At 42.0% G+C, this 13,557-nt stretch overlaps 1 protein-coding gene across 1 annotated transcript in view; it reads left to right on the top strand.

The window, feature by feature from the left end:
• ZBTB8B (zinc finger and BTB domain containing 8B) overlaps positions 1-1,779 on the top strand; it is a 14,672-nt gene extending 12,893 nt beyond the window's left edge. Inside the window, exon 3 of the mRNA XM_007125086.1 lies at positions 1,462-1,779. Within this exon, the coding sequence (XP_007125148.1) occupies positions 1,462-1,779 (318 nt within the window). The remainder of the gene's footprint in view (positions 1-1,461) is intronic.
• The last annotated feature ends 11,778 nt before the right edge of the window (positions 1,780-13,557 follow it).

Below are 13,557 nucleotides of genomic sequence, written 5' to 3'. Positions count from 1 at the left end.
TGTCCCCTGCATCGGCAGGCGGACTCTCAACCACTGCGCCACCAGGGAAGCCCGTGAATTATGGTTTTGAAAGAATCCAGATTTAAGATAAGTACAAGGTTACTGACTGCCTCTGCTCTCAGTGCTGGCCCTAGCATACTTGCGAGAGTGGCCATACCCCAAGGCCTTAAGTTTTTGTTTGTCTTTTTTTTTTTCTTCAAATTATATCTCCAGTCCATCTTGACAACAATAGGTCCCAGGGTACCTTTAAGATGTTTCATTGGTTGGAATCCTCATTCCCTCTATTTTTCCACTTTGTTCGAGGTCCAGTCTATTGCAGTCCAAAGAGGTGGTCTTCAAAGGCTCCATCAGGTTGCAAGGGTCACATACACACTCGGCTTGGCTCAGGCATTGGGGGTTTAGCATAGGAAGCCCAGGAAACCTCAGGGGAAGCAGGGACATAGGTCAGGATGTAACGGCAACTCCAGCAACCTGGGTATCGTTGTTGGTCCTTCTCCTGCATCAGCCTCTCTGTGTCGCTGCCTCTTGTGTGTATCCTGCATCCAGAGCTCTCTAAAAGAGAGGCTCTGATTGATTCACAGATCCCCTATTGGCTGGAGTTCCTGAAAAGTGCATGCATTAGAAAGATAGTTCCTTATACAGAGGGGACCCCTGGGACTGCTGCCCTCACAAGGAGCTGCATGGAGTAGGAGATCAGGTTCTCTTTTCTAGTATGCAAAGCTCTTTTCATAAGTAAGGAATGCATTTATCAATGAAAAAGTCAAGGGTGAAGCATCTGCTGGCACTTTTAGAGAATACACTGTCTGGCAAATCTGCCTTCCTAATAACTAAACAATCCAAGGTACGTAAGAGGCCATGCCTAAAATCCTAATCGGTTCACTGAGTGCCCTTCATGTGCCAGGCACTAGGGATGTAGTAACAAATGTGACAGAGGACAGAGAACATGAATGAGGATAGTCCGTGACCTCTTGGAGCTTAGAATCTAGTGAATTTTACCAATGATTTGTTAGAAATAAAACAAAGGGAGAAGTATAGGTGAGACTATATAGCTGGGGGACCTAATCTGGCCTGGAGCATCAGAGAAGACTTCCTTGAAAGTCATTAGTGGGAATTCCCTGGCGGTCCAGTGGTTAGGACTCTGAGCTTTCACTGCCAAGGACGCGGGTTCCATCCCTGGTTGGGGAACTAAGATCCCCGTAAGCTGTGTGGCACAGCTGGGGTGGGCGGGGAAAAGGCATTAGTAAGGAGGGAGGGGTGACAGTGGGGAGGAGGGCACACTCCACGCATGTCCGATGGCCCTGGAGTGGAAAGGACCTTGGTGAGGCTGAGACTGTGGCAGAGAGAGCAAGAGGGAGAGTGGTGAGAAATGAAACTGGAGGGCCAGGGGGCCATGTCTCATGGGGCCCTGAAGGCCATGACTCAATCCCTTTTCTGTGACATTTACTGTGCTGGTGATTTTAGGTCCATAGGTCCAACCGTCCAATTATCTGCAAGGGCTGCAGAAGAACCTTCACAAGTCACCTGTCGCAGGGGCTGCGGCGCTTCGGGCTGTGTGACAGCTGCACCTGCGTTACAGACACACATGATGATGAGGACGAACTGATGCCCATCAACCTTAGCCTGGTGGAGGCTTCGTCCGAGAGCCAAGAAAAGAGTGACACAGACAATGACTGGCCAATCTACGTGGAGTCTGGTGAGGAAAACGACCCCGGCAGAGAGGATTTGGATGATAGACCCCAAATTCAGCCCAGCTTATCAGATGGAGAGATGCTTACGTAGCAATAAATTAGTGGAGAAGCGGGTTTAGAATTTGTTCTTGCCAGTTCTGTGGTTGAAAGCCACCCTTTGTCCAATTTTGTGGAACCCTGAGAGGAACATTTTTTCACTGTTAATTATTTGCATTTCTGTTAGACTACATGGTGGAGGTTGGATTCTGTGACTCAAAGGACTTTTTAGTGCCGCCCCTGATTTCTGAAAGCTTTCAAGGTTGGCTCTGAGGCGTCCTGTTTTTCCTGCCGTGCATCCAAACTCTGGTTTGAAGGAAGAAAATCTCCATACTTTTTTCATAGTGTCTCAATCTTTCTGCATTCCTGTGTTGTCATCCTCTTGCTCTGAAAAGGTGGGCAAGAATATATTAAGTTTTGAAATCAATCTTACTTCTGCCAAGCCTCTCCTAATGAATTCCGTACTTTAATTTTCTGGTGAAGTATTAAGGAGAAAGTTTCCTTGATATAAGGCAGACAGGGCCGTCTGGCTATATGACTGTAAAAATTACTTTCTAAATCTAAGATTGCAGTTTTAAAGGCTGGGGGTATTTATGTGCAGACAAGCATGGAAATGAGCTGAAAGTTTCCTTATGGCACTGTGACTTGCCCCATTGAATTAAATTTTAAGTTAGCCCCGGGAAGGGAGCCTGAGAGCCGGGGAGCCTGAGAGCTCAGGTCTGCGTGGTTTCCCTGTCTGGCTTGGGATTTAACAATTCTGTGCACACAAATAACCTGTTTTATGATCATAAAACAAGGCATTTGGGCAAAAATCAAAATGCTCCTATGCGTTTTCCAGCCATTTCCAAGAGCCACTGCTGTGTAACCTGGAAATGCAGCCACCACTGACATTCCTTCACTTTGTTTATGAGTAGAACTTTAATTGGTGGGAAAGGGTAAGCCAATATAAGCAAGTTATATGTCTAAATTGTTTACCTTTTAAAAGATCCTTTGGAGGGAAAGGGAAGGTTACTAGAAGAACAGGTTTTTAAAACGAGTCTGCTTTTCACCCACTTTGCAGCCAGGCAATTATTCTAACAAAAGAGACTGTACTTCTTTAAAAGTCTGAAGAGCAGGAAATATTAGGGATTAAAGATATTTAAGGCACTTTCATAATTTTGTCTTATGTTAAAGTATCCAAAATGAATTTTCTTCCTTTAATTTTACTATAGTTGTATTTCAAAAGATGGTAAAAAAAAACCAACACCACTTTCCTTTCTGCCTCTTGAACAAAAAGAGATAATCAAAAAATTGTAAATTGGCTTGTGAATAAATGTTAGCATTGAAGGGTTCGGAAGGTGTTTAAACTGTACTTCTCAATAGAAGTTAGAACCCTAGGATGGTGCCAGCCCCAGACAGCAGCTGAATTCTTGGATCCCAGTCCACACAGTAGGACCACACATTGGCCTGAAGTAGACTGGAAGTTTAAAAACCGGTCTATTAACAGAGATAGTTGGAAAATTATTGTTCTAGATCAAGAATTGCACATTGAAAATTTTCAAGGACCAGAAACACTTCTTACCAGAAATGAAAATATTAGCGTTGTTTTAAAAGCAGGACCTTAGCAAAGGGAAACCTAAAAGGAGGTATAGAAGATATACTTTGCAGGGAGTTATGTTTGATATTTTCGCTCTCTCCATTCAAAGCATTTCTGATGTTTTAATATGGCTTTTCTACCTCACAGTTCAACGCTCTGCCTGCTTTCTCTGGCAGAGCAGTGATCCTCTCTGGTGACCCCATAACCTATTCACATCACTGGGTGCAAAATAAAAAATTTTACATTAGAGATTACACTCTAAGACAGTGATTTTCACCTGGGGGTGATTTTGCCCCCCAGAGTACATATATCTGGCAATGTCTGGAGACATTGGCTGTTTGGAGTTTGCGTGTTGGCATTGGGAATAACTGAATCTGGTCACTGAATTCTATCACTTTTAAAGGAGATACTTCCTCTGTGTGGACTATCAGATAATAAACTGTCCTCAGTTTTAAATTTATGTTCCCATTTGGTGGTTGGTATTTATAATCTGCACAGTGTCTTTGAGGTTTAATTTGTGGAGTTGGTGATATTTTTTTAAGTAAATTCACAGTTGGGCCCAACGCAGACCATTAGTGATTTAGTTTATATTTGGCATCTTTCTGGCATATTCAGTCCAAGTTTGCAAAGGGATTTTTTTTTCTAATATTACATATACTGCATGGATGGGAACAGGATTTTTACTTGTAATGGGATTGAAAAATGGCACCCTTGGGAAGTTGTTTCTTTTGGGAGAAGGGAACAGGCTTTCACAGGGGTTGGAAAGGAATATAAATAAGGCCTGGATCTGTAATACCTTTAGAAATGACATAGAGCATCATGTAATGTCATTTGGCAGAAAGATGCCAGTCTGATGTAAATATTTTGGTGGTCACTATACTTTGAATATTCCTTAAGAAAGCTATTGACCCAGTGGTCTGCAGAATGTTGTGAAATTGAGTATTCTGGAGGTTCAGAATACTACGAAGGGTTTTTTATTTTGTTGTTGTTGTTAACTGATGTTGTAATAAACCCCACGTAGAGAAAGGCAACAGGCAGGGCTGCATGCACTGATTCTGAGGGCGGTGGGGAGACCGGAGTGGCCTTTGGTCACTTGAATTCTTACTGTTTCATTTGGATGTCTAGGTTTTTCTTGTGTGTCCTTTGTGCATTGACAATAGAATTATCTCTGTGAAGTGTAGTGTAACAGGGTAGAGAGGGGCAGGGGATGGGGTGGGTGAGAAGTTCCTGTTACGCTCTGTTTTGAGCATTACCACTGTACTTCCTGTCATTGTTGGTCCTTTGTAACTTGCTTTGTGCTTTCATGTGTTCGTGCTATCTTTTAACCCCAAAAGGGGTGTGCTTTATTCAATTGCTTATGATGGGCAATGTTTTCATTGATTTTTGCTCAATATTTCCACCAAATATTGCTGTGTTCCTCAAACCTTTCATTAAAGCTCTGAAAATTTGAATTCTTTTCTTCAAATAATGCTTCTGTAGAGATAAATGAAAAGTTGTTTGTTTGGCAAGGATGGTTTGGTTGGTTTCTAATACGTCCTAGTTTTCAAAGGTGACACTAACTCACACCATTGTGATCAGATGATATGGAAGTTTCATAACTTGAGGAGGACATTTAGCATCTGTTCTGACCCTCCAGATGGATAATTTTACTGCTGCCAATGCTTCATTGACAGCTGTGGTTTGGGGAAACAATTTTTATATCCATCATTTGATTTTTTTTGGCCCTCTGTCAGCAGCATGTTAAAAATTATTGGGGGTTAGGATTGGGATTATGTGTTTAGATGAAGAAGGTTTAGCAGTAACAAGCTTGGAGATTTTAAGGAAAGGCATGAATTTGAAATATATGTCTTGATCATGTGTAATGGATATGGATTATCTGTCATGCAGACTGTGAAGGGTATGATTAGGATTTTTTTGGAAGCAGAAGAATATGCCAGACAGTTTCACTTCTTTCTATTATCCATAGTCTCTGAGGAGCTTCTCCTGCCACCAGAAAAAGCAAGCAAATAGTAATATAGTGCCCTCCAGGGGTCTACTTAGGCACAGTCGAATGTTTAGAAACATTCAAACTCATCAACTACCACAGCAGATTCGCTTAGAAGGACATAGGATGGGAAGCACGGGTCACCAGCAGGGCAGAGCCAGATGTTGCTCCTCCGTCGGAGTCCCTGCATCTGTCCCTGTGGTTCAGGTGCAAGGAGACAGACCCACATCAGGCAAGTATGGAAGCTATTCTGGCTTAAAAGCCTCTCGTCCCATGGGGGCAAGTATCTCTTATAACAACTCCATAGAAATAACTTCCAGGGTCCCCACAAGAGACATGTCTCTTCCAAGAGTCACTGTGGTTCGGGAAGCCCGGAGGTGTGGCTTCCTATCAGGCATTTGTAGTTCTCCCAGTCTGGATACAGTTCACCAGTTCGGGGTCATTTCTACCATATGTAATGTTGCCTAGCAACATGGTTGATATACTACTCTTTATTAGGTTGCCAGGGGAACAGAGCTAGAAAGTTGACCCAAGGTTAAATTCTCACACAGAAGGGGAAAAGGTTTTGTTAATCCTTTACCAAACGGTATGCTGAGCAATTACACAACAGTTGCTGCACCTAGTTCCTATGAAATATAGCCAGAGGAATTTCCTGTTAAAATGTAGCCCACACCAACTCACTTTTCCTTGAAGAGTATTCATTCTTTGTGCTTAGCTACTCGTGATTAATACACTGCAAATTTTGCTGAGGTATGTGTAAGAGTTGGTTAAATGGTCCCGTCAAAATTATCCCATCAGAATGTCTTGTATCCTTTGGTGCTACTCAGAGTAGGCAGGTATAGAATAACATACTATAGGGACATCATCGAATGGAAATTCTGGGGATCCCATCAATCACACTTTGATAAGAACATATGTCCACCTGGCAACCACCAACCACTAGGCTCTTGATAATGGTGCCTCTTATTACTGTGTCATGTGATGCTACCCTTGCCTGCTTCTGTTGCTCCTGGAAGAGCAATAAGTGAGGACAGCCAGTTATTTATTCAACAGTTATTCAATAATTATTTATGGAGTCCTTATTATGTGTCAGGCACTGTACCCCTGATGTACTGTCAAGGGTACATCAATGAACAATTCCTGTCCTCGCAGAACTTGCACTGTGTAATGAGGGGGGCCAACAAACAACACAGTTTGGGGTGTGACAATAGGGGCAAGGACAGGGTGCCCTGAAAGTGCTTGGGTAGAGCAACCAGCCCAGTCTTAGAGCCTCAGAGAAGGCTTTCTTGTCTAAGCTACTGTTGTTGTGGTCCTTCCCATCCAGTAAACTTCTTGCTTTGGGATACAATTTATAAGCAACTTAAATAGTTTCTGACATTTCCTGCCTTTTCCAAACGTGGTGGCTTTGGACATTAACAGTGTTTAAATTACATGCTTTATTCAGGTATATGAAAATATTACAAAAATTCAGAATATCCTAGTCGTTAGAAAATATGCATCAGATGCTGTGGTTTTATTATTCAAGAAACAACAACAGGGACTTCCCTGGCGATCCAGTGGTTGAGACTTCGCCTTCCAATGCAGGGGGTTCGGGGGTCAGGGAGCTAAGATCGCACATGCCTCACATCCAAAAAAACCAAAACATAAAAAACCCCATAAAACCCCCCAAAAACAGAAGCAATATTGTAACAAATTCAATAAAGACTTTAAAAATGGTCCACATCAAAAAAAAATCTTCAAAAAAAAGAAAAGAAACAGCAACAAATAACCTACCAACAAATAACTTCTCCACCCCTTGTAATAAGTTAGAAGAAAGGTATTGTTACTGTGACAGATGTGGAGGAGCCCTATTGCATATGGATCGGGTCTTGGTTGACCATGTAAACTGGTTAATTCCCAGACCAGATAGATATGAAACAGAACCATTAAATCAAAGGATTTGAGAAATAGAAAGAACTTTGAGGATAGTCTCCTCCAGAGAGATTTTACAGAGAGGTGAAATGACTAGTTTTTAGTTCCCACACAGCTAGTTAGTATCAGAAACCAGATCCTGTCAGGCCAACGCTGATAACAAACAAACATGTTTGGGCAGGCAGTAAAGACCATCTGTAGACAGCATTTGTTTCCTTGGGTACCCATCAAACTAAAACCACAGAAGAGGAAATGGCTATTTTAGCCTCATGTGTCTTTGTGTGATCCTGGCCTGAATTCTTGTAATGCTTAGACAGGGAGGGGGGAAATCACATGTTGAACATGAGGGAGTTAATTTAATTTCTTTTCCTATAATACCCACACATATATATATATATTTTTGATAAATTAATTTATTTATTTTTGGCTGTGTTGGGTCTTCGTTTCTGTGCGAGGGCTTTCTCTAGATGCGGCGAGCGGGGGCCACTCTTCATCGCGGTGTGCGGGCCTCTCACTGTCGCAGCCTCTCTTGTTGCGGAGCACAGGCTCCAGACGCGCAGGCTCAGTAGTTGTGGCGCATGGGCCTAGTTGCTCCGCGGCATGTGGGATCTTCCCAGACTAGGGCTCGAACCCGTGTCCCCTGCATTAGCAGGAGGATTCTCAACCACTGCGCCACCAGGGAAGCACACACACACACACACACACACACACACACACACACGGCAAATCGAAATTTTATTGTCCACTTATCTAATATGTATCAGGTATTTGATATTAATGTATTCACTTTGTAAAAACTTTCAAATTAAAAAATTTACAACATTATCTTGAAATTACTTTTGCCAACCTCTCTAGCTGATTTTTTGAAATATAAATTAGGTGTGATTCCGGGAAGGTGACAAGGACAATCATATTTGAAACAAAAACCCACATATTTTTAAGACAGCAACCCATATAATATTATGGTATTGAGTGAAAATGTATTTTAGGTATTTCTTGACTCAGTGGATTTTAACAAATCTACTGCAAAAGCTAATTTTACTTAAAGTTCTGTGATAATATATAAAAGTTAAAAGTAAAAAGATTAGTGACTTGATCTAAAAATATGCAGAAGCAGTGATCCTGGTTGTTAATGATCTCAGGATTGGGATTAAAATTAATGTAAATCATCTTTAATTTGGTTAAATAAACATGGGGGTAAACAGGGAATAATCTCAAACTAAATTTTTGTTTTGATTTATAAAAAGTCAGATTAAGACACCTAGTGACAAATTTAGAATAGGAACACCGTCCTCTGGGTTCAAGGAAAAGTCTTTTGTTCCTTTATTGCTCATTTTGTCTTCAGAAACAAATGTAATTTAATTATTTTCTGTACCTCCCAGATTTAAAATTGACCCAAATTAGATAACTGCAAGTTTTACAACAGCTAAGGTCAAAATGGTCAAAACAGTTTATTTAGAATGAATGAAATATATTGAGGGTTGAGCCTCTCACATGAATGAGTTAATAATCCTTCATCATTTAAACTTAGTTAACCGGCTTTCTCAGGGCAATTATTTTACATGAAATTTTATGAATATAATATTAGTTAAGAAAAACCTCCCACAAAACAATGAGAGCTATTAAATAGAGCTCTAAACAGAAGAAGCTTCCATCAGCATCCTTTCCCACCTCTGTCCCCTGGTATTAGGACCAATTACTTCCTTATATTAGACAGTTTCTGGGCAGAGTATTCCAAGCCAGGACGTTTTAGATTCTGTGAAAGAAGACTGACCACCCCTTGATGAGTGGGTGACGTGGGATGCAATATAAGCAAAAGCAATGGCAGATAACACAAAAATCAGAAAAGGTGCAGCCTTTCTAAGTGCTTAGGTCTACAGGCATACACTTTCCAACAACTCTTAGAAGAAAAATAGGAACTAACTTTATCTTTGGCTGCCAAGTTACCAAGTGGATTAGTTCCTCTAACAAAGGCACGTGTCAAAACTATCAGGAAAAAAAAAAAGACCAAGTTGGAAGTGATCCTGACCATTACAACAATAGCAACTGATACCTTTTTTAAGGAGTGGGAAATTTTCTGCTTTTTAGAACTGAATTGGTCTTGATGTTATAGTGGTTATGTACCAGATCTGTTTATATGATTCAATGTTGTCCTGAAGGGCGTTGTTTTGCTATTTTTACTCTTTATATATAAAGAACTAAAAATAAGACAGAATGAAGTAATAAATTGGTGGATATAATCTATATAATTTAGATGTGACTTCTCATTTCTGTTGTTTTGGCATTCCATTTTTAACATAAATCTTTAAGTCGTGTTTTAAATATTATTTCTGCTTAAACAGTTTCAAATATTTATCTTCTGAAGACAGGAAGTTGGTTCAGTTTTAGCAATGTACTGATATAATTTTACATTTTAAAAAATGTTGAGGCAGGTTTATTTAAGAGTGGCTGGGCTCACTGCCAGCTCTTGAGAAAAGCATTTACAGCCTATAGATTTTAAAAAGATTCCCTCATAACAATATAGAACTGCTAACACTATATACACTTTCCATCTGTTTGAAGACTCATTTTCATTTAGTAATAAGCAAAAAAAGTTACTCTCTAGAGCAGAGGTTGGGTCAGATCTGCTTGCTGCCTGTTTTTGGCAGATAAAGTTTTCTTAGAACACAAGCTCACCCATTCCTTTCCATATTGTATATGCCAGCTTTTGCACTACAGGGGCAAAGGTGAGTGGTTGCAACAGACGCCTTTCATCTACAAAGCTCAAAATATTTACTATCAGAACTTTATAGTTTGCCCACCTGTGATCTAGAATGTTGGATGGGACGTGAGATCTGTTATTCCTTATGTGGAGATGATGGAGATGAGGTAGGTTCCACCAATCTGGTAAGCATCACAAGGATTTAAACCAATCTGGGTATGTATGAACCAATCTGTGAACATCACTGGGATTTAAACATGTCTAGTATGTAGGAGGGTCAGTGAAAGGGCACAGCTGATGTGTATGAAGTTTTGGGGTGAAGTCGCTGGAAGGATCTGACCAGGAGAAAAGAGAGTCATTTGTCTCAGCTCCAACGAAGTACGCCTGAGCCTTCAGTGTGAGAGCTACAGGCAGAAACTCAGTGAGTATGATCCAAGATCTTGGTGAGATGCTGGGAGCTCAAACTTCACTGCTTTGAACATCTGATGCCAAAGCTTGAGACGGAGTGGGAGGGCAGGAGCACTGACTGCCCTGTACTTCTGTAACTCTGCACTTCCTTGATGTATTCTTAGCACAGCTGTGGCTCACAGGCAGTAGCAAGAGAGGTTAAATCCAGATGGACAGGGAATTCCCTGGCAGTCCAGTGGTCAGGACTCCACACTTCCACTGCAGGGGGCACGGGCACTAAGATCCCGCAAGCTGCGTGGCGTGGCCAAATAAATAAATAAATAAATCCAGCTGGACAGCCTCTAATGGTGAGCACCGGAGGCAGCTGGGATGTCAGCTTTCCCAGGCACCCCTGAATTCAGCAGCAGCAGACGTCCAAGTGCCCCTCTTTGTCAGGGCACTTTTGGTTTCAAGGAACAGGCACTCAAGCAAGCTTAAGACAATGGTTCTCAAAGTATGGTTCTGGGACCAGCAACATCAGCATCATCCCTAGAAGCATTCTGCTTCAAACTAAAGTTTGAGAACAGTTTTAAGAGGATTTATTTCAAGAGTAAAATGAGCGACATTATGAGTGTTCTAGGAGAGGAAGTCAGCAGATCACCCAGAATTAGAAAGTCAGGACTGAGGCTGTTATGGTCCTTGTCCGCCTCGCTGTGCCTGTGTGAGGCTCCCCAGCCATTCTCAGACTAGCTTTTTTCTGCCCATTTATCAATTCTAAATGACTGCCCCAGCCCCTACCTGTCCTTCAGTTAAAATCCTCCAAAGGAAAACACCTCAGTTTCTGCCCAGCAAAGGATGGGTTCCCTTGGGTCACATGGTAACTTGGGCAGAGGAGGGCTCTGGCTGGAGATGAGGGTTGGGGGTCGAGGGGTCAGGGGATATTATTTGGATGTTACTTGGGTGGGTGATGACAGTATGAGAGGCAGAGCCCCTGAGAAGGGGCCCTAGAGAGGGCAGCTATATTGACATATATGTCTCCTATACCAAGAAAGTCAAGGCAGACAGGAAATTTTTGGGGAGCATGCTTCATACAGCTCCAGGAATTCCGAGAATCAATGGGAGGAAAACTGCAGATGGCTGTTGTGTTTTCCATTAGAAGGGGAGCAAAAGTCTATTTAGTTATATACCCAAAAGAATTGAATTTGAAAACAGGTGTTCGAACAAAAACTTGTACGCAAACATTCTTAGCAGATCTATTCATAATAGCCAAAAGGTGGGAACACCCAAATATCCATCAACTGATGAAAGGATAAAAACAAAATGTGTTGTATGCATACAGCAGAATATTATTCATCCATTAAAAGGAATGAAGTTCTGATACATGCTACAACATGGACAAACCTTAAAAACATTATGCTAAGTGAGAGAAGCCAGTCACAAAGGACATCGTAGTGTATTATTCCATTTATAGAAAATACTCAGAATAGGCAAATCCATAGAGACAGAAAGCAGAGTAGTGGTTGCCAGCAGCTGGTTGGGGAGGGATATAACCACTCAGATGTAATGGGTGGTTTCCCTTTGAGGTGATGAAAAAGTTCTGGAACTAGATAGTGGTGATGATTGTACACTGTGAATATACTTGATGCCACTGAATTGTACTTTAAAATGATAAATTTTATATGCATTTTACCAAAAAAAAGTCTATTTAGTGGGACTCCCGTTAGGTATTCCCGGGATTGTACTTTAAAATGATAAATTTTATATGCATTTTACAAAAAAAAAAAAGTCTATTTAGTGGGACTCCCCTTAGGTATTACCGGGAGGGCGTCGGGGCAGCCCCGGGACTGGCCTCGGGGCGGCGGCAGGGCGGGTGGTGGCTGGGCGCATCGGTTCCCGGACTGCGCGGCCGCCGCGCCCTGCCGGCCCGCCTGCGCGCTTGAGAGGGTGTGCGGGACAGTGGCCGCGCTCTCCCGGCCGCCCCCTCCGAGCACCACGGCCCCCTGGCGCCTCGGCCCAGCTCCGTCGCGGCGCGGGGAAAGGCGGGAAGGCGCGCGTAGCCTCCTGGCGGCGGCGGCGGGAAGGGGGCGCGGAGCCGGTGCCGAGGACTGTAGCCGTCGGGCGCCGAGGACTCCCGGAAGGTCGGCGGCTGGCCGGGCTCAGGCTACGTGGCGAGTGACGAGCGGCCCGTCGGATGGAGCGGCGGAGGTGGTGGCGGGTGGGAGGACAGGCCGGCTAATCTGTAGAATCTCCCTCTCTTTGTTTTGTGTGTCTTGTCTCGACTAGATTCAGGCTATGCGTTTAGGCAGGACTCTCACAGGACTCTCAATGCGTTCTTCTCAAAGCATCACATCAGTGGTCCACTTTGTTTGTCAATTTTTTTCATTACTGATGATGTTCATTTTGATCCTTGATTAAAATGATGTCTGCCAAGCTTCTCCACTGTAAAGGTACACTTTTCCCATTTGTAGCGAGATACTTTGAAACTACATACATCACCCATTTCTCATCAAACCGCTAAAATTTTATTCATTAATTTTTCCTTCCAGTTTTATTCAGATATAATTGACATACAGCACAGCATAAGTTTAAGGTGTACAGCATAATGATTTGAGTAATATACATCATGAAATGGTTATCACAAACAGTTTAATGAACATCCATTTTTCCTTCCAGTTTTATTCAGATATAATTGACATACAGCACAGCATAAGTTTAAGGTGTATGTACAGCATAATGATTTGAGTAATATACATCATGAAATGGTTATCACAATAAGTTTAATGAACATCCATCACCTCATATAGATATAAAATTAAAGAAATAGAAAAAATATTTTTCTTTGTGATGAGAACTCAGGATTTACTCTCAACAACTTTCATATATAACATACAGCAGTGTTAGCTATATTTATCATGTTGTACATTACATCCCTAGTACTTATAACTGCAAGTTTGTCTGTTTTGACTGCCTTCATCCAATTCCCACCCCCCCCACCCCCTCAAACTCCCCCTCCCCTTCCGGTAACCACAAGTCTGATCACTTTTTCTGTGAGTTTGTTTGTTTTTGACATATAATTGACCTACAACACTATGTTAGTTCCTTTTACACAACATAATGATTGGATATTTCCATACATTTCAAAAATGATCACCAGGATAAGTCTGGTTATGATCTCTCACCACACAAAGGCATTACATAATTATTTACTGTATTCCCCACACTGTACCTTTCATACCCGTGACTCATTTATTTTGCAACTGGAAGTTTGTACTTC

Source organism: Physeter macrocephalus, chromosome 3 (genome assembly GCF_002837175.3).
Source record: "Physeter macrocephalus isolate SW-GA chromosome 3, ASM283717v5, whole genome shotgun sequence".
Taxonomy (NCBI): domain Eukaryota; kingdom Metazoa; phylum Chordata; class Mammalia; order Artiodactyla; family Physeteridae; genus Physeter; species Physeter macrocephalus.
Note: the sequence above shows the minus strand (reverse complement) of the source record. Positions and strands in the feature narration are given on the sequence as shown.